The 25,990-nt window shown below is 39.4% G+C and overlaps 1 protein-coding gene across 3 annotated transcripts in view; it reads right to left on the minus strand.

Annotated features, from left to right (window-relative positions):
- The window catches only part of LOC140518706 (serine protease inhibitor Kazal-type 1-like), a 40,273-nt gene that overhangs the window by 2,056 nt on the left and 12,227 nt on the right, over positions 1 to 25,990 (minus strand). The window contains exons 2-4 of one of the 3 annotated variants that reach the window (XM_072631052.1): positions 15,228 to 15,374; positions 12,170 to 12,201; positions 8,403 to 8,506 (exon numbers count right to left, since the gene is read on the minus strand). In XM_072631052.1, the coding sequence (XP_072487153.1) occupies positions 8,403 to 8,506; positions 12,170 to 12,201; positions 15,228 to 15,299 (208 nt within the window). In that variant the 5' untranslated portion in view covers positions 15,300 to 15,374. Of the gene's footprint in view, positions 1 to 8,402; positions 8,507 to 12,169; positions 12,202 to 14,071; positions 14,202 to 15,227; positions 15,376 to 25,990 lie in introns of those variants that run through there. The other 2 variants (XM_072631053.1, XM_072631054.1) reach the window with 2 other exon arrangements.

The raw sequence follows: 25,990 nt of genomic DNA on the forward strand, positions 1-25,990 counted from the left end.
AAATGAGAGCAATGCAAGAAAATCATGAAAAATGAGTCAACAGCTGGCTAAAGGAGATGCAAAAAAGTGCTGAAATGCTAAAAAAAACACTTAAAAATAAGGAGGGAACAATAAACTGAATTAATTATATAAATCCAACTAGCTTTTAGGAATTAGGAGATAAAAGGACAAAGGAAGGGAAGGGAAGGCTAAAAGAGAGAGAAGAAGTACTAAGGATAAAGGACAGTTAAAGGGACAGGGGCTGAAAGAAGGAAGGGGAGACTGTGGGAGGTGGTGGTAAAAAATTACAACTCTATTGTGGAGGTGAAGGTAGAAGGGAGAACTAAAAGCATAAATGGTGGGAAAGAGGATGGAGAGAAATACGCAGATAGAAATCATAACTATGAATGTGAATGGGATGAATTCTCCTGTAAAACGGACATGAATAGCAGGATGAATAAAAGTCATAATCCAACAATATGTTGTTTACAAGAAACACATTTGAAATGGGAGGATACACACAGGGTAAAGATAAAAGGTTGGAGCAGAATATATATCGTGCTTCAGCTGATGTAAGAAAAGCAGGGGCAGCAATTTTAATCTCAGAAAAAAACAAAAGCAGAAATAGATCTGAGCAAAAGAGATAAGGAAGGAAACTATATCCCGCTAAAAGGCACCATAGAAAATGAAGAAATATCATTACTCAACATATATCCTCTAAGTGGTATAGAATCTAGATTCTTAAAGGAGAAGTTAAGGGAGTAACAGAAAGAAATAGACAGCAAAACTATACTAATGGGGGACCTCAAACTCCCCCTCTCTGAACTTGATAAATCTAACCTTAAAATAAGGAGGTGAATAAAATTCTGGATAAGGTAGATATGATAGCTCTCTGGAGAAAATTGAATGGGCATAGGATGGAATATACCTTTTTCTCAGTGGCAGACAGCACACATACAAAAACTGACCATGTACTAGTACATAAAAACTTCACATCCAGTGAAGAAAGGCAGAATTATTCAATGGATCTTTCTCAAATCATAGTGCAATAAAAATTATACACAATAAAAGGCCATGGAAAGATAGACTAAAAATTAATTGAAAACTAAATAATCTAATCCTAAAGAAGGAGTGGGTTAAACAACAAAGCATAGAAACAATCAACAACTTCATTCAAGAGAATGACAATAATGAGATGACCTACCAAATCTTATGGGATACTGAAAAAGCAGTGCTTAGGGGAAGCTTTATATCTCTGAAAGCCTACATGAATAAAATACAGGCAGAGGAGGTCAATAAATTGGGCATACAGCTGAAAAAGCTCAAAAAAGAACAAATTGGAAATTTTCAAGGAAATATCAAATTAGAAATAGTGAAAACCAAAGGAGAGATTAATAAAATTGAAATTAAGAAAACTATTGAACTAATAAATAAAACAAAGACTGGGTTTTATGAAAAAACCAATAAAATTGGTAAATCTTTGGTCAATTTGATTTACAAAAAGAAAGAAGGAAATTAAATTACAAATATCAAAAGTGAAAGGGATGAACTCATTTGCAATGTGAAAACAGTTAAAACAATAATTAGAAATTACTTTTCACAACTTTATGCTCATAAATTCGACAATCTAAAAGAGATGGATGACTATTTTAAAAATATAAATTGCCCAGATTAAGAGAAGAGAAAGTTGAATACTTAAATAACCCCAGCTCAGAAAAAGAAATTGAACAAGCCATCAATGAACTCCCTAGGAAAAAACCTCTAGGGCTGGATGGATTTGCAAGTGAATTCTATAAAACATTTAAAGAGCAGCTAATTCCAATACTATATAGAATATTTGGGGAAATTGGGGAATAAGGAGTCCTCCGAAATTCTTTTTATGATACAAATATGGTTTTGATACCTAAACCAGGGAGAGACAAAAAAGAGAAAATTATACACCAAATTCTCTAATGAATATAGATGCAAAAATTTTAAATAAGATTTAAGCAAACAGAATACAATTTATCATGTATGATAAATGATAATTTATTATGAGAATAATATATTATGGTTAGGTAGGATTCATACCAGGAATGCAGGGCTGGTTCAATATTAGGAAAACTATTAGCATTATTGATCACATCAACAACAAACCTAGCAGAAACCACATGATTATTTTAATAGATGCTGGACAACTTTTGACAAAATACAACACCCATTCCTATTAAAAAACACCGGAGACTCTAGGAATAAAGGGAACTTTCCATAAAATAATAAGCAGTATCTATTTAAAACCTTCAACAACCATTATATGCAATAGAGATAAGTTAGATGCATTTCCAATAAGATCATGGATGAAACAAGGATGTCTATTATCGCCACTATTGTTCAATATGATACTAGAAATGTTAGCTGTAGCAATTAGAGAAGATAAAGAAATTGACAGAATTAGAATAGATAAAGAAGAAACTAAAGTTAATCTCTTTGCAGATGATATGATGATACACTTAGAGAATCCCAAAGATTCAAGTAAAAAACTACTTTAAATAATAAATAACTTTAGCAAAGTTGCAGGTTACAAAATAAACCCACACAAATCTTCTGCATTTCCACATGTTACTAATAAAGCCCAACAGCAGCAGAGAAAGAGAAATCTCATTTAAAGCTATTTGGCAGTCTACCTGCCAAAACAAATCCAGGGATTATATGAACACAATTACAAGACACTTTTTACACAAATAAAGTTAGATCTAAGTAAGTGGAAAAACATCAGTTGCTCACAGGTAGGCCGAGCCAATATAATAACAACGACAATTCTACCTAATTAATGTACTTATTTAGTGCCATACCAGTCAAACTATCTGATAATTATTTTCTAGAGCTGGAAAAAACAATAATAATTCATCTGGAAGAACAAAAGTTCCCGAATAGCAAGGGAACTAATGAAAAGAAATTCTAGGGAAGGTGGCCTAGCTCTCCCAAATCTCCAATTGTATTATAAAACAGCAACTATCAAAACCACTTGGTACTGGCTAAGAAACAGAAGGGTAGACCAGTGCAATATGCTAGGCTTTCAAGACACAATAGACAATGAATATAGCAGTCCACTGTTTGATAAACCCAAGGACCCCAACTTCTGGGATAAGAACTCACTGTTTGACAAAAATTGCTGAGAAAACTTGATAACAGTGTGGCAGAAACTAGGCATAGACCAACGCCTGACACCATATGCAAGAATAAGTTCAAATGGGAACATGATCTAGGTATAAAGATTGATACTACAAACAAATTAGTGGAGCAAGGAATAGTACATTTATCAGATTTATGGAGAAGGGAAGAATTTTTGACTAAAGAAGAGATAGAAAGCATTATAAAGTGCAAATGGCTAATTTTGATTACATTAAACTGAAAAGATTTTGCACAACTTAATACAATGCAACCAAGATTAGGAGGGAAGGAGAAAACTGGGTAAAAATTTTTGCAACTAGTGTCTGTGATAATGGCCTCCTTTGGGAAATATGTAGAGAACTGAGTCAAATGTACAAGAATACAAGTCTTTTTCCAGTTGATTAATGGTCAAAGGATATGAACAGGCAGTTTTCAGAGGAAGAAATTAAAGATATCTATAGTCATATGAAAAAATGCTCCAAATCACTTTTGATTAGAGAGATGCAAATCAAAACAACACTGAGATACCACATCACACCTATCAGATTGGCTAACATGACAGAACAGGAAGACCATAAATGTTGGAGAAAACATGGAAGAGTTGAAACACTAATTCATTTCATGTGAGCTGATCCAACCATTCTGGAGAGCAATTTGGAACTATGCCCAAAGAGCTACCAAAATATGCATACGCTATGATCCAGCAATACCCCTTCTAGGACTCTATCCCCAAGAGATCATAAAAATGGAAAAGCGTTCCACATGTACAAAAATATAGCTCCCTCTTTCTGGTAGTGAAAGACTGGAAATCAAGGGGTATATGAATGTAATGGTATACTATTGTGCTATAAGAAATGATGAACAGGAAGACTTCAGAGAGGCCTGGAAAGACTTATATGATCTGATACTGATCGAAAGAAGTAGAACCAAGAGAACTTTGTGCACAGGCACAACCACAGTGTGTGAGAGCTTTTTCTCGTAGGCTTGGAATTTCATTGCAATGCAAGGACTTAAAAAAACTCCAAATGATCTTTTAAGGCAAAATGTCTTCCAAATCCAGAGGGAGAGGGGAAGAAGGAGGGAGGGAGGGGAAAAATATCTAAGTTATATGGTAGTGACTGTAGAACCTTGAAAGTAAATACAATCAATTAAAACAAATAAATAGATAAAAATAGGCAAATTCAATTAGCAAAAGAAGTCCAAAAAGCCAATAAGGAGAAGAATGCTTTAAAAATGAGCATTAGCCAAATGGAGAGATGGTTCAAAAGCTCACTGAAAAAAAAAACCAGTTTTTAAACATTAGAACAGAGCACATGCAAGCTAACGATGTTATGAGAAACCAAGAAATTGCAAAACAAAACCAAAAGAATGAAAACATTGAAGATAATGTGAAATATCTCATTGGAAAAACAACTGACATGGAAAATAGATGCAGAAGAAACAATTTTAAAATTATGGGACTACCTGAAAGCCATGAGCAAAAAAAGAGCCTAGACATCACCTTTCAATAAATTATCAAGGAAATCTGCCCTGATATTCTAGAATCAGATAGCACAATACATACTGAAAGAATCCACTGACCACCTCCTGAAAGAGATCTGAAAAGAGAAAGTCCTAGGAAAATTGCAGCCAAATTCCAGAGCTCCCTGGTCAAGGAAAAAAAAAATATTGCAAGCAGCTAGAAAGATACAGTTCAAGTGCTGTGGAAATGCAATCAGTATAACATAAGACCTAGCAGCTTCTACATTCAGGGATCATAGGGCTTGGAATATGATTTTCCAGAAGTTAAAGGAACTAGGATCAAAACCAAAAATCATCTACCTAGCAAAAGTGAGGATAATACTTCAGGGAAAAAGATGGTCATTCAATGAAATAGAAGACTTTCATGCATTCTTGATGGGAAGACCAGAGCTGAATAGAAAATTGGACTTTCAAACACAAGAATCAAGAGAAGCATGAACACGTAAACAAGAAATAGAAATCATAAGGAAGTTTCTAAAGTTGAACCATTCACATTCTTACATGGAAAGAGAATATTTATAAATAACTCTTGAGACTTTTCTCAGTATTCAGGTATTTGGAGGGATTTTACACACACACACACACACACACACACACACACACACACACATATAGGGGACAGAGTAACAGATGGTGACTGCCCAGGTTGGTCCCATCCTGTCTTCGGAACTGTCCCTCCTCTGGGATTCAAGGCCTGCCTCTTCTGCCTTGATCTGTGACTTGGACTTCACCCTCCACCAAGACCAGGAAAGCCTAGCGGGACCTGGGCATCATGTCCTCAGCCTATCCATCACTCCTCCAACCCTCTAGGCTCCTGACACTCAACCTCCCCGCCTCATCCCCCACAGCGACTTCTATTCTCTCTTCCCCACCCACCCAGGGTCACCCACTTCCAACCTTGTCCTTCCTGCTCTCTCCAGTCCATCCTGCCAGTCATGCTCTCCACCCCTCTCCCTCCCTAGATAGGTATCCAAAACCCTGGAGTGACCCTGGGTCAGAGCCAAGCTTGCACAAAATGTCTATCAGCACACTACTGTCGACCAAGAATGAGTAGTATCAGAGGATCATATATCAGTTGACAGATCCACGGAATCACACATCCAGCCTTCCAAATCAAGTAACTGAGAAAACACCACAGTGTGGGAATTCCATTACATCTGCTGCAGATGAGTGTCCTCACACTGAAAATTATCATTTGCTAAAAACAATAGGGAAGGGAAATTTTGCCAAAGTGAAATTGGCAAGACATGTTCTTACTGGTAGAGAGGTAGCAGTGAAAATAAGGGATAAAACTCAGTTGAATCCTACCAGTCTACAAAAGTTATATCGAGAAGTATGAAAAATGAAGAAATTGAATCATCACAATATAGTAAAGGTATTTGCAGTTATTGAAACAGAGAACACACTGTATAATCATGGCATATGCCAGTGGGGTATGGAAAATTGTTCATTTGGGATGCAAGGTGCTTTCCTTTCTTTAAGTTGGTCCAAAGTATATTCAGCCTTCAATTCTGACCTTGTCCCTCTCCCTTGCTCCTCTACAACTCACTGCCATCTTCCTCCTTGGAACACCTTTGTTGTTCTTATTGTCTTTCAGTCACTTCAATCAACTCCTACTCTTCATGACCCCATATGGGATTTTCATGACAAAGACACTCATCCACTTTGAGAACAAAGGATGAACAATAACTGGAGTGGCTTGCCATTTCTGTCTTTAGCTCATTTTACATATGATAAAACTGAGGCAAATAGGGTTAAGGGACTTACCAAGAGACACAGAGGTAGTAAGTGTCTGAGGCCAGGTTTGGTAACCCTTAGGAAATAGCAGTGACCTGCAAATTGTGGATCAGATTTGCATTATCTTTTCCTAATGGTCTCTGTGATCTTGGGCAAGGAAATTATCTTCCCTGGAATTCAGTTTCCTGTCCTTTAAAATATAGTAACTGCTCTGCATAGGCTATAAGGTCCCTTCCAGATCTGGCATTCTATATTTTGAGGAGTCTTTCAGATTTGATTTAATTCAATTCAGCAAGTATTTATTAAGCCCCTGCTACGTGTTAGGCCTTAGTGATAAAAACCAACCAAACAAACAAACAAATCCAGAAATCAAAATAAATACTTCCTCTCAAGGAGCTTAATCGATTTGAGTGAAATACAAAATGCATACTCAGTAAACACAATGAAATTGGCTGGAAGAATGGGGAGAATGACTCAAAAACTGGGAGGATTGGGAAAAATCATGTATTTCATGGAGGGGGTGATAATTGAAAAAGAGTCTTGATGGAGCTAGGAAGTCCAAGAGGCAGAGATGTGGAGGGATGGCATACCAGGCATAGTGTACATCTTATGCAAAGGCACAAAGGGAGAAGATAGAATTTCATGTGTAGGGAACAGCATGTAAGTCAGATTGACTGAGATTAAGACTGCATCAAGGAGTATTAAGAGAGAATGAACCTATGAATATGTAACATGCTATTTAGCCCTCCTGACTCTTTCATTATTTTAAGTATATGTGTCTGGTGTCCCCAGCCAGAGTGTTGGGAACCCTTAAAGAAAAGGAATATGACAAATGCTGGCCAGAGAATATAGTGGTAGAGTGGAATCAGAGTATAGATTCCTATAGTTTGACTTAGAGGCCATGCCCTAATCTTTATCCTCTTAACCTATGCATAAGAATTCACCACTGGGGAACATCCATTGTGCTACTCATAAGAAGATTGTAGAACACAAAGCTCTTGCTCTAGATAGGAGTTCAGGGAAGGGCACTTAAAGACCATCTGGTCCAAGTCCTCCATTTGAACGAAGAGGAAACCTAGAATTACACAGGTGAAAAGACCTGCTCAAAATCATGAAGTAACTGTGTACCTGCCTGAGGACTAAATTCTGAGTTACTGGCTCCAAGACCAGGATTGTTCCCCCTCTCCCTCCACTTAGTAAATTTCCTCAAGGGAACTCTTTAAGAGAAACTCCTCACTGTCCATTGTACTCTTCCTCTTTCTTATTGCAGTGGTCAAGCAGTATGCATTATCTCCTCTCTTCTCACTGTCCATTTGACTCAACTAATTATGTGGAACTTGTTCACATCTAGGCAGATGTAAATAATTAGAATTATCATTGTATATTAGAAACAGTACTGAATTAGGTGCTAGCACACCTCAGCTTGAATCCCATTTCTGTAACTTATTACCTGGGAGGTCTTGCACAAGTCAGCATCCCCTCCCTTATGGTCTCTGTCAAAGGAAGGTTTTGGAATAGAACAACATTTTCCTTTTGTCTTCTTTAAAATATGTGTGTGTGTGTGTATGTGTGTGTGTGTGTGTGTGTGTGTGTGTGAGAGAGAGAGAGAGAGAGAGAGAGAGAGAGAGAGAGAGAGAGAGAGAGAGAGAGATAGAGACAGAGAGACAAAGAGAGACAGAGACAGAGGAGGGGGTTGGGGGAGAAGAAACAGAGATGTTTGGCAGTCTGGCAAAGCTGATAGACCCTTTTTCAGTTGCTTACCTACTTTCATAATTAAAGAAAATGAGAAATTTCAGTTTGAAGTTAGTGAAAATAAAGATGTCATTTTTTCCCATCCAAGTTCATGGACCCTCATGAAATTTTTCCATTGAACTGTTGACAGGGGGCCACCCTGGAGACCCTTACTTAAGAACTAAATTAGATGATTAGATGTCCTCCAAGGTCCTCCAACTTCTAGGAAGTGAGCTCATTGAGCTTCAAAATGTTATCCCTAAAGAGATCATGGTGGTACTTACTTATTTTCCTGACACAGCTGACATTCATTGCCATAAGTCTTTCCATCAGTACCACAGACAGGGCTATACTCCTTGGTGCATCCCGGAATGGAATAGCAGATAGGCTAGAAGAGTAATAAAACATATTGACTCTCGTACTTCATCTCAGACACCCAGACACTTAACTTCAGAGCTAAGATCCAGCCAGTCAGTCAATAAATATTTATTAATCACTTATTATGTTCCAGGCAGTATAATCAGCACTAATGATGCAAAGCAAAGTAAAATAGCATACCTGCCATCAAGGGATAGGGAGACAAGACTGTCTTTTGATAGCAGGACTGTCATCAACAGCCTAATGGGTGTGATAACATATAAACAATTGTATACATCTAGGACGCAGAGTGGATAGAGTGCCAGGGCTGGAGGCAGGAAGAAGAGTTCAAACCCAAATTCCAATACTTGCTAACTGTGTATCTCTGGGCAAGCCATTTAACCCTGCCTCAGTTTCTTCATTGGTAAAATGAGCTGGAGAAGGAAATAACAAACCCCTCCAGCATCTTTGCCAAGAAAACCTCCAAAAGGGGTCACAAAGAGTTGGATATTACTGAAAAAGACTCAACAACAACGACACATTACGTAGGCAACATATGGGATACCTTGGAAATCCTCAACAGAGGAAAAGCAGTAGAACTGAAGAGGATTGTGAGAGGCTTCCTCTAGAAGATGGGATTTTAGATGTAAATTCCCTGGATTCCCTTGTCCAGTGTACCTGCCCAAAATTCATCCAGCGTTGTTTTGAATACCTCTTTTATGCTTATGAATTGCTTTATAAAGACCATCCACTCACACCATGATTCCATGAAGAATCTATTGTGGAGCTTCTCTGGCAAGAGATGACTGCCATTGTTAGGTCAGTATAGCTCCTTACCTATGTGTTGTTTCCTGTTGTTTCCTAACACCTTGTCTAAGTGGTGTTCCCAAGGCATTAAATTCCCTTTCCTAGAACCTCCACATCTTTGCAAAGGCTGCTCTCAGGGCCTGAAATGTTCTCCTTTCTCACCCTGTTTGGCATCCCTCAATCTCTTCATGGATCAACTCAAATAGGATCTTACACATGAGACCTTTTTTGATCTCTCCTTACAAATACACCTCTTCTTCCTGAAGTTAACTTTGGTTTCACTTTGAATGGATTCTGGAGGTATTTATCTGTGTAAGGTAGCATAAAAACCCTTTGATGGCAGGGATTGTTTTTATTTTCATCTTTGCTTCCTCATGACCTAGCAAAGGGCCCAATCCCTTTTTAAGGGAAAGGTGTGGGAAGGACTTGTAATTTCATTGGTACATGAAATTCTTGGTGAAGAAGCACCTTTTATTCTTGCAGATATGTAACTGTTCTGGAATACTTTATTATAATCTTAATTTCCCGTGACTGACTCAAGGTTAAGTGACTTACTCAGTGTCCCATGGTCAAAAACAGTCAGATTCAGGGCTCTAACCAAGGTCTTGTTAACTCAAAGATCTGCTCTCTATCCATATGCCGTACTTCTTCATAACTGACACATACAAATATTTAATAAATGCTTGTTGAATTGAATTGTTGGGTGTCTATGCAGAATCAAATGACTTCAATTTATGTCTCAGTCTAGCCCTGTAACCTTGGACAAGTCACTTGGCAGAATAATGGAATCTGAGAGTGGGAAGGAATCTCGAAAGAGAAAGAGTCCAATAACTCCTGCAAGGAAATCTCTACAACAAAATCCCAGAAGGGCATGTCCAGTCTGTACTGAAATGCTTCCATTGATGGAGAGCCTTCTATCTACCAAGGCAGACTATTTAACTTTAGAACAGTTTTATTTATTGATTTTCTCTCTCTTATACTGAGCCAAAAATCTTTCTATTTGTTGGCACCTTTCATTAATCTCACTTCTACTTCCTGGGGCTGAGCAAAACCAGGTGAATCACACTTAACATGACATCCTTCAGCAGTCATATTTCTTTTAAATATACTCTTTCCCCCATTCTTTGGTCTAATACTTTCTGATAAAATAGCACCACTTGTAGAAGGAAGCAGGATGTGGCATTATCCAGTAGGAGGCCCCAGTTCACTCCACCTCCCCTCAACTCCCCTTACCAACCACCTTTGTGAGAAACTAGTCACATTCTGTAGTTAAGTTCCACTGACCAAGTATGGATGTCCTATCATCTCACCTGGAAGGGAAGACTTATACTGACATTCAATGACCTTTAGTGGCTTTCTGTGACCCAGTTCTTTGGGGCTCTGAGACAACTCTTCCTTCCCATCAAAATTCATGGGGGATTGGCAGATGCATGTAGTTTTTGGGGATGTGGGGGTGGACCCAAGCCTCTTTGACACTGGGTTGGAGTACTTTTTTTTTTAAGGTGAAATTTACATCATTAAATTGGTTTGCAATGTGATGTTAAAAGAAATCTACTCTTCCCCAGGCTCAAAATTTTTAAAATGATCTCCATAGGGCATAATCTTCTGTCCAATCATCCTTCCCATTTTTGCTACAGTTTATCAAAGCCCTTCCTAATACATATTGACCATGATGGAATATAATAAATACTGTAGATAGGGTCTGACCAGTTATTCTGGAGATGATATCTCTCTTAACATAACTTTGAATCACCTTAGTATAACCTCCCAGGATGTTAGTTCCTCATCTTTAATTGGAAGGTTGCACCAAGTGTGTTCTCATGTTTTTTCCAACTAATATTCAATAATTCTCTCTGTTTGAGCCTCGGTTTCTTTTTCCTTAAAATGGGAGAAATAACTCTTGCTTTTCACTCTCTTGAAAGACTTTTGTAAAGTTCAAATGAGAGAATATGTGCCAATCACATTGTAAGTAAAACACTACAGACATGAGGACTTTGAGTGGAAGCTATCCCATGATCACCCACAGGTAAGTTTATGATGCCCTATGAGGGAGATGATCATGGACTAGAAAGGCCAGTGGGGAGAAGTCCTGCGCTCATTACTTACAGATGATAAAGAGAAATGTACCCAGGAAATGCTCTGGATCCTACAGAAGAGGACCTCTATCCTTTTCAAGGAATCTTTCCTGTCCATATCAACAAGTAGATTTTCATAATCATAAAATACACTGAAATGATCTTTGATAAGACAAAGAAAGCAATCAATGAAGTTTGATTATATAGACTTTCGTTTGCTTCACTACATAGGATGTCATGAGAGCTAAGAGCGATCTCAGAATAGCATAGAACACTGAAAGCTGTAAGGGACTTCAGAACAAAGAACACAAAACATTAGAGATAGAAGTCTGCTTAGAACACAGAACACAAAATGTCAGAGAATAGAGCACAGTGAACCAGCCAGAAGGAAGAATATAGAACATGGAATGTCACACAGAGACCACAAAATGTCAGTGATGAAAGGGACATACAGCATGTCAGATATAGGAGTGATCCCAGAGCACAGAATGTTAGAACATAGAACACAGCAGATAGAACTGGAATGGAGCCCAGAACAAAGGACATAGACTGCCAGCAGAGAACACAAAATGTCAGATCTTTAAGGGACCTCAGAATATAGAACAGATCACTTTGTCTAATCTCTTCATTTAACTGTGAAAGAAGTTGAGGTCCAGAAAGAGGAAGTAACTTTTGAACTTGGTAAGAGCATGGTGCCATTCTGGTGCTGAAGGCCATTGGGTGCTGCATGCTAAATGGACTTTGGGAATCTATGGTCCCTTCACCATGGCATTAGAAATGTGTTAAAATGATGAAGTAGAAGCTCTTCTTACCTCTCGTCCTTCATTTCCAGCTTGTACAGTATCTAGGAAACAAATTTTAATAAGGTTAGGTTTGCCTTTTCTGTTAGACAAATATTTTGGGGATGGGAGAGGGAGAATAAAGGAATCAGAGGAGTCTGGATTACAGCCCCAGCCTCTCCACCCACCCCTCTATGTCTGTGCAGCCTGCTGGATGCCATCACACTGGTCTTCCTACAAATCCTAGTCCCCTGGAATGAGGCAGAATTAGACAAAAGTCTAGTCAACTGAACAAAGGCCCAGGTGTTTTTCTACCCATCATTTCATTACAAATCCTGGGCTCTGAGAATTAGGACACCTGGGGCTTAGTCCTTCCTGTGCTATTCAATCACTCTGACCTTGAACCACTTTTTTTTCTGTCACTGCATTTCACTTTCAGTTAAATAAGATAATCTAAGGGTTCCCTTACAGGTCTGTCACTTCATGTTTCAAGTTTGAAGATCATTTTCAGCTCTAACAGTCTGTGTTCTACATGCTATATCCTGTGTTCTTCTAATTTAATCAAGATTTATTTAGATTCCTATAATGGTGGATGTGCTGGAGTGGTGTACAAAGAAAATAAAAGACTTCCCATGGGAAAAGATACAAATACAAAAAAAATAAGGTCATGCAAAATCTGATAAGCATTGTGGGAAAAGTCAAGACTTCTTGGAGGAATGTGGGTTTGGAACTGGTATTTTGACAAGCAGACATAGGAAGGCAGGGGATTTCAAGACGGAAATGATTAAAAATCATTATAATAAGAGTATGCTTGATGTCTCTGCATGGTCACCACTCTCTCAAAGGTAACTAACAATCTGCAGGATGCTAAATTCAATGCCCTTTTCTCTTTCTTTATTCATTTTGATCTCTTTCTCAAACTTTCAACCTGTTGACCACTCAAATATCCAAACATTCTCTCCTCTCTGAGTTTCCATGGTATTGTTCTCTCCTAGTTTTCCTTTTTCCTGTTTGACAGCTCTATCACAATCTGCTTTGTTGCTTCATCATACATATCCTGTGAACCCTTTGCATGGGCATATCCCAGGGTTTTCTCCTGGATTCTCTTCTCTCTCAACATTCTCTCTCTGTCACTTGACCAGCTCCCATTTGTTCAACATCATTTCTTTACCAAAGACTCAGAAAGTTGTATAGTCAGCCATCATATTTTTCCAGAGCTCTAATTCTACATCATGGATTGTCCATTGCACACTTCATCCTGGATGTCCCAAAGGCATCTTCAATCTCAACATGTCCAAAATGAAAACTCATCACACTCTTCCCCAAACCTACCCTCTTTCCTACTGTCCCTGTTTCTGTAAAGGGAGTCACAGTACTTTAAGGTAATGAGATTTACAACCTGAGAACCATTCCAGACTTTCTTTTTTTAAAGCACTAAAATGATGTATATAATTAAATAATCTTCCTTAATCCAAGAGTGCCACCTGGTTGTCTCTGGCTCTGTGTCTCTGTCTCACTATCTTTTTCAATAAACCTAAGTCAAAATTCTCATCCAACCATAGAAAGGTCTAGTATAATGTTTGTCTAGTATAGAAATCCTGTCTATGACATCCCTATAAATGTCTTTGCTCTATATTCCAGGTGCAGGTCCTCAGAGGTGCAGTATATATTCTGGGTCCTATAACCCTGAGAGACATAGGGTTAAAGGTAGAGCACCTGTATGATGTCTGTTTTCTCCTTTGTAAAACAGGGCTAATAAACTTGTTCCTTCCCACCAATCGTGATTATGGAAAAAGCTTGTAGCCTCAGGAGGTGTCTTAATGTAGCAAAAACTGCCATGAGAGTGCAGCTAGAGTTAAACTAGGCTCTGGATGAATGACTGTCTGAAGGCTACTGACTCTATTGAGAGGGTACTATGCCCAAGGAGGAACTTACCCAAGAAGCAGCACAGAGCCAGGGAGAGCAGCAGGAGTATGCCAAGAGGCCTCATGATTTGATTTCTTTACTTCCAGCTGAGACTGAAACTGAACAATTTCCAAGGAGGGCAGGTGTCCTGAGTTCCCAGGAACTTGGGGGGCTGCCTTATGTAAAGGCCACAGGCTCCACCTGCTTGCTGAATTACATCATGCTCTCAGGTGATCCAGTGCCACATGTAAACCTTCACTAGACCTCTGTCCTCCTTCCTAACTTGCCTAGAGGTGGCCACTGTCTTTGGCCAGTCAATTCCTCCTACCCTCCTCCTACCCAAAAACAAACTTCTGTTCTGTCTCTGTGTACCTAGGGCTGCAGGTGACTTACCTCTTCCTCCCTCATTCCCCCTGTCTAGAGAATTAATATGCTTATGTCATTACCCTCAGCCGCCAACCTTTCTGTCCTTCAGTCTTGTGTATCCCCTTCTCCCAATCTCTCTCTTATGTTTATATTTTTGGTCTCTCCCCTTGACTTATGGGCCTCTGTTCAGTCTTATTCCTATATGTGTTTGTATGCATTCTTAGAATCTCTTCTGGCTTGTTCGTGTTCCATAGACTCCCTCAATTTACCCCCATCCTTTGTGTGTATTCATTAATGTGTGTGTATATGTGTGTATTTGTGTGTGTGTATGTGAAAAGTAGTTGGTAAAATGAATAGTGAACCTGGCCTGGAGTGAAGAAGACCTGAATTCAAATGTGTCCCCCTACACTACTTGCCAATTGACCTTTGGTAAGTCACTTACCCTCTGTCTGCCTCAGTTTCTACAAGTGTAAAGTAAGAATAATAATAGCACCTATCTCCCAGGTTTGTTGTGATTATCAAATGAGATAATGCTTGTAAAGCTTTTAGCAATAGGCCTGAATATAGTAGAAATTTAATAAATGTATGTTTCCTTTCTTCCCCTAGCTTTTCTTAGGGTAAAAGGAGTGGTATCCACTCTACAACACACTGATCTGAGCTAGATAGTCTCTACAATTCCCTCCTAGGTCTGACTTTTTAAGGTACTCAGAAACACATTGGTTGGTCACCAGGCCACTGTCTGACACCACAGGGTGGAGTTTCAAACCCCCTGGGCTGCTCCTAATTTTCTAGGTGACCTTGAGTAAGTGATTTAGCTTACCTGGGCATGAGTATCTTTATTTATAAAATCAGAGATGACGTAGAGGAGCAGAGTGTCTGAGGTCTCTTCCATACCACATCTTGCACTATGCCAGGAAAGGAATCTTCTCTTTTGAAACTTCAGAATTCTTCCCTTCTCTCTCCCTATCTATACAGCAGCCACAAAGGAAACAAGACAGGAGTTATTGTACCCATTTACAGATGGGAAGCTAAGACCCAAGAAGATAAAGTTCATTCTCCAATGTCCAGAAGTGAATTAGTGGCTGAGTCAACGTTAAAGTCATGGCCTCTTGACCCTTAGTCCAGTAAGCCATAATTTTAGGGAATGAGGAGGATAGAAGTAGATCAGAGGCAAGAATATCTTTCCTTCAACCACCTTACACATTCCTGGCTAGATGAATGATGGGAAACCATAAGAGAAACATTTGAAATCCAAATGAAATAGTGTTATTACTCCCAGTTGGGGAAGAACTGACCATTAACTAACTCTCAGGCCTGAGCATCTAGAAGACTATATGGTCTTTAATGTGGCAGAAGCATACTTGTCCAATAGGAATGCGATCTTAGAATGAATAGGTGTCTATTGCCACCTCCCTGGGCAGAATACAACTCTAGTATTGCTTCTAGTTCTGCTCATCAACTGTGAGATTCTACAAGCTTTACAAATATCTCTTACTCTTATTCTTTCCTCCTGGTTGGCCTGAAGTAGAAAAGAGGCATTTAGAAATATGGACTGTGAGAGCGAGACACTGTGAGAGCATCTGTGCTCTTTTTTTACAGGAGGTAGGGTACTATGGTTGTGGACAAGGAATGGTCCTCTGAATCAGAGAGTTGGGGGGGTATATTTTTAAAATAATGGTGATATATAAACAAAAGATATCAATAAAATAATTTGTTAGAAAAATAAAAGGGTGACAGAGAATGTCTTTGCAATCTTTTGCTCAGATAGTTTCAATTTGGGAAAGTAAACTCTCTAGGATCTGCCTTAGCTGAAAGTTTGGGCTGCACATGCTAGAGCCAATTCTAACTGGCATGCAGAATCAATAGTTAAATTTTTAGGTTCCAGGAACCTGAGTTTACTCCTCTAAATTCAAGTCACCTGAAACTGAAGGGAGAATGGAGGGTAGTGGTGGTGGTGGTGGTGGTGATGATGGTGGTGGTGGTGGTGGTGATGATGGTGATAAGGAAGTTGGGTGTTCATCTGGTGATGTTCTCTTTTTTTGGATAGGGTTTGAATAGTAGGGAAAAAGAAGGAATCTGGAGGATTTTATTGCCCTGGTTTTACTCCCTGCATCTTGTACCTTGGAGAAAAAGCCTAGAAAATTAGAGATTCATCTTTCTTTTAACCCCTCACTTTAACAGATCAGATTAGAATAGGTACTCTTTATATAGAAGCTATGTCAGCTCTCCATGGAAGGAAGGAAGGAAGGAAGAAAAAAGGAAGGAAGGAAAAAAGGATGAAAGAAAGGTTGTTGGGGAACAGCTCTGGACCGGGGTCCCCCGTGAGGACCGTGAGACGCCTGAGGGTCCAAACCTGCTCCCTTGTGGGGTACTGGGATGGCACTGGTAACAGGCTGGCTCCACCCGCGGGGAGGCACTTGGGAGGAGCTTGCCCGCCCATGGGAGGTACGGGGGAGGAGACAGGGGATAATAAAAGGGGATGATCATAAGGGCTTAGAAGGAGGAGGAGAAGGAGAAGGGGAAGAAATGCAATAAAGCTTGCTGACTGCAACTCCTTTTGGGTGCTCTGCCTGTTTATTGCCCTCCCCCAACCGGGAGAGGGGCCGGAGATGTCCGAAGACCGGGGATCGGTAAGTGGAGAGGCGAAGGCCCGGGAGTAGACCCCGGGCAAAAGGTGAAAGAAGGAGAGAAGGAAGAACACAAGGAATTATCAAGCACTTACTATATCTTTTTGATTATGGCTTTCAGGGAGTCTAATGATTCTGATATTGTCTCTCTTGGATCTATTTTCCAGGACAGTTGTTTTTCCCATGGGGCATTTTACAATTTCTTCCATTTTTTCAGCCTTTTGAATTTGTTTGATTGATTCATGATGTCTTATAGACTCAATAGATTGTATTTGCCAGATTCTAACTTTTAATTGTTTTCCTCAGTTAGTTTTTGTTCTTCTTTTTTGTTTGACTAACTCTACTCTTTAAGGAGTTGTTTTCTTCAGTGGGTTTTTGGATCTTCCTTTCCATCTGGCCAATTCTACCTTTTAAACAGTTTTCAAAAATGTTGAGTCTTTCTTCATAATTCTCTTCTCTCATTCTCATTTCTTTTACCCATTTTTCTTCTACCTCTCTTATATAATTTTAAAGCTCCCTTTTGAGCTCTTCCATGAGTTCTTTTGGGGCTTAAAATGATTTTCCATTTTTCTTTGGGATTTTACCCATAGGTGTTTTGAGATTGCTGCCCTTTTCTGAGTTTGTGTCTTGGTGTTTCCTGTCACCATAATAACTTTCTATAGTCAGATTCCTTGTTTCTTGTTCCCCTCCCCCTTTCTGGCCCTTTTACTTTTTTTTTTTAATTTGAACTCTGATCCTGGGGTAGAAGGTCAGTGTCCCAGGATTTTGTGCCACTGGCAGCAGACCCTGGTTTTTTATCTGGTGCTGCACTGATATTACCTGGAAGCCCATGGGGACCCTTTGTGTCTTGTGTTGGTCTGAGGGGAAGAAATGGTGGGGAGTTGGGGCACCTGGAGGCTACAGGGTCTGGCAACTTACAGAGCTATGAGCTGGGGTCCTAGTGGTGATGCCTGGCATGTTTTGAGGGGCCTGATGGAGTGTTTCTGTGTTTCTTTAGGGCTACACTAAGCAAGTGTCAGTGTGTTTTCTGGAGACTACCTTTTTGTGTGGAACTACATTGAAGCATGGCAGTCCTGAGTTGGCTGGTGGCTGCCTGTGTGCTTAGGCACTCACAGTATTTGTGTCTACCTGTTTGCCTGGGGCTGTGCTGAATCATTTGGAGGTCTGGCCATCCCTGTCTGCCTGGGATCACATTAAAGCATATGGCAGAAATTGGAGCTGAAATCTCCTTTGTTTCCTCCCAGCAACACTAGAGGATGCCTGTTTGCCTTGGGCTACATTGAAGCACAGGAAGTTTGTGCCACTGGAGGACATCTTCCTACCCAGAGCTGTGCTGACATATTTGGAGATCCAGCTACTAGAGGATACCTGACCACCTGGGGATGCTCTGTAGCATGAAGTGGTTCTCAAAGCTGTAATGTGCTGGTACACCTAGCTATGCTAAAGCACATGGGGATCCTGACATTGATGTCTGCCTGCTCCACTGCACTGGGGTTCAGAATCTCCCACTGGTTTGCTAAGGTGGGATTTCCTGTTGGTTTCCTGGGGTGCTCCCTGTCTTGGAATGCATTTTCCTTTTACTTGAGTGATATGGGTCTTTCTCACTGATCATCCAAGTATCCCAGACTAAAAGACCACTCTACCTCACCTTTCTGCTGCCTCTACTATTCCAGATTTTGTTCTGGAGTGTTATTTTATGGCTGGTTGATCATTTGGAGATGAATATAGGAGAACTGCAGCAATATATTGCCTCCTGGTTGAGAAGTCAGGAATCCATAGCAGCTGCCAGAGATTCAGTCCCCTAAGGCTCACTCTAGCTCCATTCACATCAGCATGGCCCATGCTGACCTTTGTTTTGCTCCCAGCCTGGTGTGATAGACGCTTCCTGTTGAACTTCCAGATTGTCTTGGGTTGGAAATTTGTTCCAGTCTGTCACTGTGTGTCTTCTGCTGCATCAGAAATTTAGATTAATTTTTTACAGGTTTTTTTGAGGGCTTTGGTGGGAGGGTTGTAGCAGGTTCCAGCTTCTAGGCCACCATCTTGGCTCTACTACTTTGAACACATCTTTACACAAGGAGCACAGATCAGGGCAGAGCCAAGATGGAAAAGTAAAAGTGGGGATTTATTTGCTTGATTTCTCCCCACAAACCCCTCCAAATACCTTTAAAAATGACTAAATAAATTCTAGAGCTGAAGAACCCCCAAAATGACAGGGTAAAACAAATCTCCAGCCCAAAACAGCCTGGAAGGTTGATGAGAGTGTCTATCACACCAGGCTGGGAGTGGAATGAAGTACAGTCTCATGTGGGTCATGACAGCACAGACAAGGTTGGAGCAGGCTTCCAGGGACTGAACCACTGGCAGCTGCGGCAGTTTCCAGACTTCTCAACCCACAAACAGCAAAGACAGCATAGAAGGTCAGTGGGAAAACTCTGTGTGACCTGATGTGGAAGAAGAAGGAGCACTGGCACTGGTGGTTGCAGTTGCATCAGCAATAGCAGTGGTAGTGGTGGCTTTGGAGGCAGCAGCTGCTTGAGGAACTCTGGGCCTATAGATAGTGGGAGACTGATTGGTTAATACAAAACCCCTAAAGCCTGAGACAATATATCCATCCACACCCCCACTGGAAGCAGAATCTTACACTGACAAAGAGTTAGAAAGCCAAATATTTGACTGATATCATCAGCAAAGAACTTAAAAAATACTGAGGCTATAGAATCTTACTTTGGTGACAAAGAAGATCAAAACATACAACCAAAAGAAAACAAATTCAAAGCTCTTACATCTAAAGTCTCCAAGAGTAATATGAATTGGTCTCAGCATGTGAAAGAATTAAAAAAGAATTTTGAAAAATCAAGGAAGAGAAGTAGAAGAAAATCTGAAAAAAGAAATGAGAGTGATGCAAGAAAATAATGAAAAATGTATCAATAGCTTGATAAAGGAGACCAGAAAAGTACTGAAGAAAATAACACTTTGAAAAATATACTAACCCAAATGGGAAAAAAGAAGCCCAAAAATCTAATGATGAGAAGAATGCGTTTAAAAAAACAAGAATAACCAAATGGAAAAGGAGGTCCAAAAGTTCATTGAAGGCAATAACTCCTTCAAAGTTAGAATGGAGCAAATGAAAGCTAACGACTTTATGAGAAATCAAGAAATTGTAAAACAGATCCAAAAGAGAGACAGAAAAAGAGGGCAATGTGAAATATCTCACTGGAAAAACAACTGACCTGGAAAATAAATCCAGGAAATTATTGGACTATCTGAAAGCCATGATCCGAAAAAGAGCCTAGACATTGTTTTTCAAGAAATTATCAAGGAAAAACTACCCTGATATTATGGAACTAGAGGATAAAATAGAACTAGAAAGAATCTACTGATTGCCTCTTGAAAGAGATCCCAAAAGGGAAACTCTTAAGAATGTTGTACCTGAATTTCAGAGTTTCCAATTCAAGGAGAAAATATTGCAAGCAGCCAGAAAGAAACAATTTGAGTATTGTGGAAATACAATCAGAATAATACAAGGTCTAGCAGCTTCTTCATTAAAGGATCAAAGGGCTTGGAATATGATATTCTTGAGATCAGAGCTAGGATTAAAACCAAGAATCACCTACCCAGCAAAACTGAGTATAATCTTTCAGGGGGAAAAATGGACATTCAATAAACTAGAGGACTTTCAAGCATCCATGAAAGAAACACCAGAGCTGAATAGAAAATTTCATTTTCAGATACCAGAATCAAGAGAAGCATGAAAAGGTAAACAGGAAAGAGAAATCATAAGAGAATTATAAAGTTGAACTGTTTACATTCCTACATGGAAAGATGATATTTTTATCTCATGAGACCTTGCTTAGTATTAGGGTAGTTGGTGGAAATAGATAGATAGATAGATAGATAGATAGATAGATAGATAGATAGATAGATAGATAGATAGATAGATAGATATAGATAGATAGACAGACAGACAGAGAGATAGACAGATGGCACAGCATTAGTTGAACATGAATGGATGCTATCTAAAAATAAAATTAAGGGGTGAGAGAGGAATATATTGGGAAGAGAAAGGAAAAGATAGAATGGGATAAATTATCTCGTGTAAAAGAGGCAAAAAAATGTTTTCACAATGGAGGGGAAAACAGGGGAGGTGAGAGGGAATGAGGGAACCTTTCTCTCATTGCATTTGGCTTAAGGAGGGAATAACATGCATATTCTTAGCCTACAGGAAAGTAAGGAGGAAGGGGATGGCCGGGGAGGGGGTGTGTGATAGAAGGGAGGGCAGATTGGGGAAGGTGGTAGTCAGAAGCAAACACTTTTGAAAATTGAGATGTCCAAAGTTGAAAATAGAGTAAGTGGGGAGCAAGATGGGATGGAGGGAAATATAGTTAGTCTATCACAACTTGAATATTTTGGAAGTGTTTTACATAACCACATATATAACCTATACTGAATTGTTTGCCTTCTCAATGAGGGTGGATGGGATGCAAAGAAGGAAGAAAATGTTTAAAAATTTAAAAACAAATTTTAAAAATCATTTTTTCATGCAATGGAGAAGTAAGATATATACGAAATGGTGTATAAAAATCTATATTATCCTACAAGAAAGTAAAGGGAAAGAGGTTAAGTGGGGTGATATAAGGAAGGGGTAGTCAGAATCCATGCCATATCAGTGTGGGAGGAGAGGAGAGATAGGTTGAAAATCTGGAATTCAAAATCTTGTGGAAATGAATGTTGAAAAAAAATTAAAATCTTGCACAAGGGAAAAACTTCTTGAAAAATAGAATGGATCAAATAGAAGCCAATGACTACATCAGATAGTAAGACATTGAGATAAAGTCAAAAGTCTGAAAAAAATGGAAGGAAATGGAAGTTGTCTCACAGCAAAAACAGCTGCCTTAGAAAACAGATTAAGAAGTGATAATTTAAGAATTAGTGGAGTCCCTTAAAGGTATAACAACAACAAAAAAAAAAGCATCTAGTCATCATATTTCAATACCTCTTAAAATATAGATGCTCATGTGTCTTAGGAATAGAGGGCAAAGTGAAAGTACAAAAACCTATTGGTCTCCTCCTGAAAGAAACCTTAAAATGAAAACTCCCAAGAATGTTATAGCTAAAGTCCAGAGCTTCTAGGTCACCAAAAAACATGCTGAAGCTGATAGAAAGAAAGAATACAAGTACCAAGGAGCCAGAATCAGAATCACACACAGAATGTATCAGCCACCACCATGAAGAAGTGGTGAGCTTAGAATATGATATTCTAGCATTTAAAGGATATAAGCTTATAGTCAAGAATAACTTACTCAGCAAACCTGAATTTAATGATACAGAGGAAAAAAATGAATCTTTAATGAAATAGAAGACTACTAAATATTCCTTGCTGAAAAGACAAGAAATGTATAGAACATTTGAAGTTCCAACACAGAAATGAAGAGAAATGTAAAAAACATAAACACAACTGAGCATAAATGTAATAAAGAACTAAACAAGTACAAAATGCTTATATTCCAATAGGAAAAGATGATCCATGTGTCTCCTTTGAACTCCACTGCTAACATAAAGGGAATCTAATTAAACAAGGTTTGGGAGTGATTTTGTTAGGACCTGATTACCTTAGAAATAAGAATGGAAAGAGAAAGGGAAAGGAATACACTTGGTCATGGAGGAAAAGGAAGATTCAGGGAGAATTATCTTACTTAATCAGGCCCTATAAGTAAAAATCTATACAAACAAAGTGGGGGTGGGGAGACGGGTTGATGCTTGAAAATCAATACTATCTGAACTGGTCAAAGGAGAGAATACACACACACACAGATAATCATGTAGCTAAAAGAAATACTTTTCAAAAGTATCAATACATGTAAAAAATATTTATTGCATCTCTTTTCAAGTGGCAAAAAATTAGAAATTGAGAGAATGCTCATCAATTGGGGTACAGCTGAACAAATTCTTGTATGTGATTTTTTTAATTTAAATTTGTTTAAGTTTTCAACATTCCTTTCCACAAAATTTTGGATTCCAAATTTCTCCCCATTTCTCCCCTCCCCCTCCCCCCAAACACCAAGCATTCTAATTACCCCTATCACCAATCTGCCCTCCCTTCTAACATCCCTCCCTTCCCTTATCCCCACCTTCTCTTTTGTCCTGTAGGGCAAGATAACTTTCTATGCCCCATTACCTGTATTTCTTCTTTCCTAGCTATATGCAAGAACAATACTCAACAGTTGTTCCTAAAACTTTGAGTTCCAACTTCTCTTCCTCCCTCCCTCCCCACCCATCCCCTTTGGGAAGGCAAGCAATTCAATACAGGCCATATCTGTGTAGTTTTGCAAATGACTTCCATAATAGTCGTGTTGTGTAAGACTAACTATATTTTCCTCCATCCTATCCTGCCCCCATTTCTTCTATTTTCTCTTTTGATTCTGTCCCTCCCCAAGAGTGTTGACTTTTAATTGCTCCCTCCTCCCACTGCCCTCCCTTCGATCTTCCCTCCCACCCTGCTTATCCCCTTCTACCCCAGTTTCCTGTATTGTAAGATATGTTTTCCTACCAAAATGAATGTGCATTTTATTCCTTCCTTTAGTCGAATGTGATGAGTAAGCTTCATGTTTTTTCTCTCACCTCCCCCCTTTTTCCCTCCACTGAAAAGTCTTTTACTTGCCTCTTTTATGAGAGATAATTTGGCCCATTCCATTTCTCCCTTTCTCCTCCCAATATATTTCTCTCTCATCCCTTAATTTCATTTTTTTAAGATATGATCCCATCCTATTCAATTCACCCTGTGCTCTCTATCTCTCTCTGTCTCTCTCTGTCTCTCTGTCTGTCTGCCTGTCTGTCTGTCTATCTCTCTCTCTCTCTCTGTATGAGTATGTGTGTGTGTGTGTGTGTGTGTGTGTGTGTGCGTGCGCGTGTGCATGTATGCAATCCCACTAACTACCCAGATACTGGAAAAAGTTTCAAGAGTTACAAATATTGTCTTTCAATGTAGGAATGTAAATAGTTCAATCTTAGTAAGTCCCTTATGATTTCTCTTTGCTGTTTACCTTTTCATACTTCTCTTGATTCTTGTGTTTGAAAGTCAAATTTTCTTTTCAGCTCTGGTCTTTTCATCAAGAATACTTAGAAGTCCTCTATTTCATTGAAAGACCATTTTTCCCCTGAAGTATTATACTCCATTTTGCTGGGTAGTTTATTCTTGGTTTTAGTCCTAGTTCCCTTGACTTCTGGAATATCATATCCCATGTCCTTCAGTCCCTTAATGTGGAAGCTGCTAGATCTTGTGTTATCCTGATTGTATTTCCACAATACTCGAATTGTTTCTTTCTAGCTGCTTGCAATATTTTCTCCTTGACCAGGGAACTCTGAAATTTGGCTACAGTGTTCCTAGGAGTTTCTCTTTTTGGATCTTTCAGGAGTTGATCAGTGGATTCTCTCAATATTTATTTTGCCCCCTGGTTCTAGAATATCAGGGCAGTTTTCCTTGATAATTTGGTGCAAGATGATGTCTAGGCTCTTTTTCTTATCATAGCTTTCAGGTAGTCCCATAATTTTTAAAACATTTCTCCTGGATCTATTTTCCAGGTCTGCTGTTTTTCCAGTGAGATGTTTCACATTATCTTCCATTTTTTTTGGTTTTGTTTTGTGATTTTTTGGTTTCTCATAAAGTCATTAGTCTCCATCTGTTCCATTCTAATTTTTAAAGAACTATTTCCTTCACTAAGCTTTCGAATCTCCTTTTCCATTTGGTTAATTTTGCTTTTTAAAGCATTCTTCTCCTCATTGGCTTTTTGGACTTCTTTTGCCAATTGAGTTAGCCTATTTTTAAAGGTGTTATTTTCTTCAGCATTTTTTTGAGTCCCTTTTAGTAAGGTGTTGACCTGCTTTTCATGCTTTTCTTGCATCTCTCTCATTTCTCTTCCCAGTTTTTCCTCCACCTCTCTTACTTGATTTTCAAAATCCTTTTTGAGTTCTCCCATGGCCTGAGCCCACTGAATATTTATTTTGAATGTTTGGGATACAGAAGCCTTGAATTTTATGTCTTTTCCTGATGCTAAGCATTGTTCTTCCTCATCCAAAAGGATGGGAGAAGATATCTGTTCACCAAGAAAGTAATCTTCTATAGTCTTATTTTTTCCCCCTTTTTTGTGCATTTTCCCAACCAGTTACTTGACTTTTGGGTCCTTTGTCAAGAGTAGGGTATACTCTGGGGATCTGTAAGATCTCAGTTCAACCTATGTGCACAATCAAGTGTGTACACTGATCTAGGAGCAAGGAGAGATTTTTGTTCCCAGAATCTTAGCAGAGTTTCCTCTCCACAGCCACCTGGCCTCCAGTTCCACCACCACTCAGTGTGAGATAAAGATCAGCTCCCTCATGACCTCTACACAGGGCTGATGTAATAATCAGCTCCTCAGTACCCCCAGTGTTTTTATGATCCAACAATGGATGTGGGCTGCTGTGGGAACTGCTGCACCCTATCCGATGTGGCCTCTCTGGCCACTGCCTGAGGCAGGAGCCATGGGAAGGCCCTTCTCCCTTCCTGGCCAGTTGAAAAAACCCTGTCACTGACCTTTGGTGCCTGTGGGTTGAAAGATCTGTGAACCGCTCCTGCTGCGACTGGAGATTCCACCCCCAAGGGCTGTTCATTAGCTAAGCACTGCAGGCCAAGGCTAGGCTGGGCTCTGTTCCATGTCTGGTGCAACAGACATCTTCCATGGGCCTTTCAGGTCACCGTGGACTGGAAATCTCCTCCACTCTGTTATTCTCCACTTCTGCTGCTCCAAAATTTGTTGGGAGTCCCTCTCTACAGGTATTTTATGGGCTGTGTGGGGAGAGCCAGCATATATGTGTCTTTCTACTCCACCATCTTGGCTCCATCCCCCATGGTATGTGATTTTGATGGAATACTATTGGAGTAAAAGAAATGGTAAGGAGGATGCTCTCCAAAAAATCTGAAAAG

Source organism: Notamacropus eugenii, chromosome 1, assembly GCF_028372415.1.
Source record: "Notamacropus eugenii isolate mMacEug1 chromosome 1, mMacEug1.pri_v2, whole genome shotgun sequence".
Classification (NCBI taxonomy): Eukaryota; Metazoa; Chordata; class Mammalia; order Diprotodontia; family Macropodidae; genus Notamacropus; species Notamacropus eugenii.